Below are 1844 nucleotides of genomic sequence, written 5' to 3'. Positions count from 1 at the left end.
ATGGAGGAGACACATGCAGGTTTAGGTGATACAATAAGTTTCAGATAAACTGAGTTCATCCTCCTTTTCAAGGAGAATTTACTTCTGAACATAATACCTAAGTGTGAAGAAGTTTAAAACCCAAAAGGAATAGTAAGAAGACCTCAAGCATGGACATTTGAAATAATACCCAAGGCTAGGTTGTTTAAAAAAAAAGGTTGCAGGCATGAAGGAAGAAAATCTCTGAGACGACTTGCTTTTATGAATTATCTGGGACAAGAAATTCAGTGGTAGAGGAGAAAATAAGACTGAGCAATCCAGGCATTTTCATATCAATGAGTTCCACTTTCTTATTTCATTCCCATGGATTTCATTACAGGACAGTAGTACTAATATGTTGCCACATAAAGATTATCAATAATTCATAGCAATTCCAAAACTTTCTATTCTGCACAATAAAAACTGCCAAATTGGTGTGAAGCAAATTGTGTCTATAAATTTCTAGAACTAAGTTTCCAGTAGACAAGTCTTCTCTGACACAAAGAAATTAAACAGAAAGAAGATTTGATCCTCCAAGGGATCATTGGTATGATCAAACCACAGGAACAATTTGGTGATCCCCTTCTGTAGCTACAACTTATCCTTTTACATGAATTGTGTCCCCTGAAATTCAGAATGTATGCAGTTGCTGAGATGAGACAACTGGACAGCTGTGTTTAGCCCTGCCCAAATGCTGTTGATTTGCATGTACCAGCAGCACTGCCCACAATAATCAGGCTTCTTCATAGGCTGCTCACACTGTGCAGCAGTCGGTCCCAGTCAGCACACATCATGCACATGAGGACCCCTGCTCAGCTCCTGGGGCTTCTGCTGCTCTGGCTCCCAGGTAAGGAAGGACAATTCCAAGGATTAACATAGCTCCATGTGACCCACAGTGCTTTACTTTTCAGGGAAGGCTTGCTATAACTCAATTAATAGTGTGGATATTTATTTCCATGCCAGGTGCCTTGTGTGACATCCAGATGACTCAGTCTCCCTCATCATTGTCTGTGTCTCTAGGAGACACTGCCACCATCACTTGCAGGGCCAGCGAGGACATTGGGTATTTTTTAGCCTGGCACCAGCAGCAACCAGGGAAAGCTCCAAAATCTCTGATATATAGTGCAGATAGTTTAGAATCTGGAGTTCCACCAAGGTTCAGTGGCAGTGGGCATGGGACAGAGTTCACTCTCACCATCAGCAGCCTGCAGCCTGAAGATGTTGCCACTTATTACTGTCAACAAGCTTTCAGTACTCCTTCCACAGTGATACAAGTCATAACAAAAACCTCCCAGAGAAGCAAAGTGTGAGGCTGGGCTACCCAGCTGATCCTTCTACTCCCTCCACCTGGTCAGAAGGGTCTCAGACACAGTTAGTTTACACTTGAAGAATATGAATTGTGGCATCAGTTAGTATTTATGGAAGAATAAAACAATTAGCTGGATATTTTAAGCAGGAATTGTCTTTAATACAAAGAACAGATTTATTGCTTCAGATTTTATTCATTCATTTTCTGATATAATATTTCATTAATATACATATGTACTTATTAATGGTATTCTAGGATTCTCCATGTATATCATTTATATGCATTGATCTTCCACCTTTCTTTTGTGTTCAATCTCCTGACATCTGCCCCTGTGCCCTTTCCAGCCCTACAGAATCACGCTTCTATTTTATTTTTTTCAGTTTGCTTGAGTAAGATACAGTATACATATGGTATTTGTTTTGACTATTTTTTGATAAGATGTGCTCTAGTTCCATACATTTTGCTGCATATTGTAGGATTTCCTGATTAATTATGCATGTCATATATATATATATAT

At 39.5% G+C, this 1844-nt stretch overlaps 1 gene segment (V, D, J or C); it reads left to right on the top strand.

Moving 5' to 3' along the window:
* Nucleotides 1–783: 783 nt before the first annotated feature.
* LOC106000861 lies at nt 784–1328 on the top strand. The segment is given in 2 exon segments: nt 784–865; nt 982–1328. Coding segments are annotated over 2 exon segments (402 nt in total).
* The last annotated feature ends 516 nt before the right edge of the window (nt 1329–1844 follow it).

This window comes from Dipodomys ordii, unplaced genomic scaffold, assembly GCF_000151885.1.
Source record: "Dipodomys ordii isolate 6190 unplaced genomic scaffold, Dord_2.0 Scaffold248, whole genome shotgun sequence".
Lineage (NCBI taxonomy): Eukaryota > Metazoa > Chordata > Mammalia > Rodentia > Heteromyidae > Dipodomys > Dipodomys ordii.
This window is presented reverse-complemented; position numbering and strand designations above follow the sequence as displayed.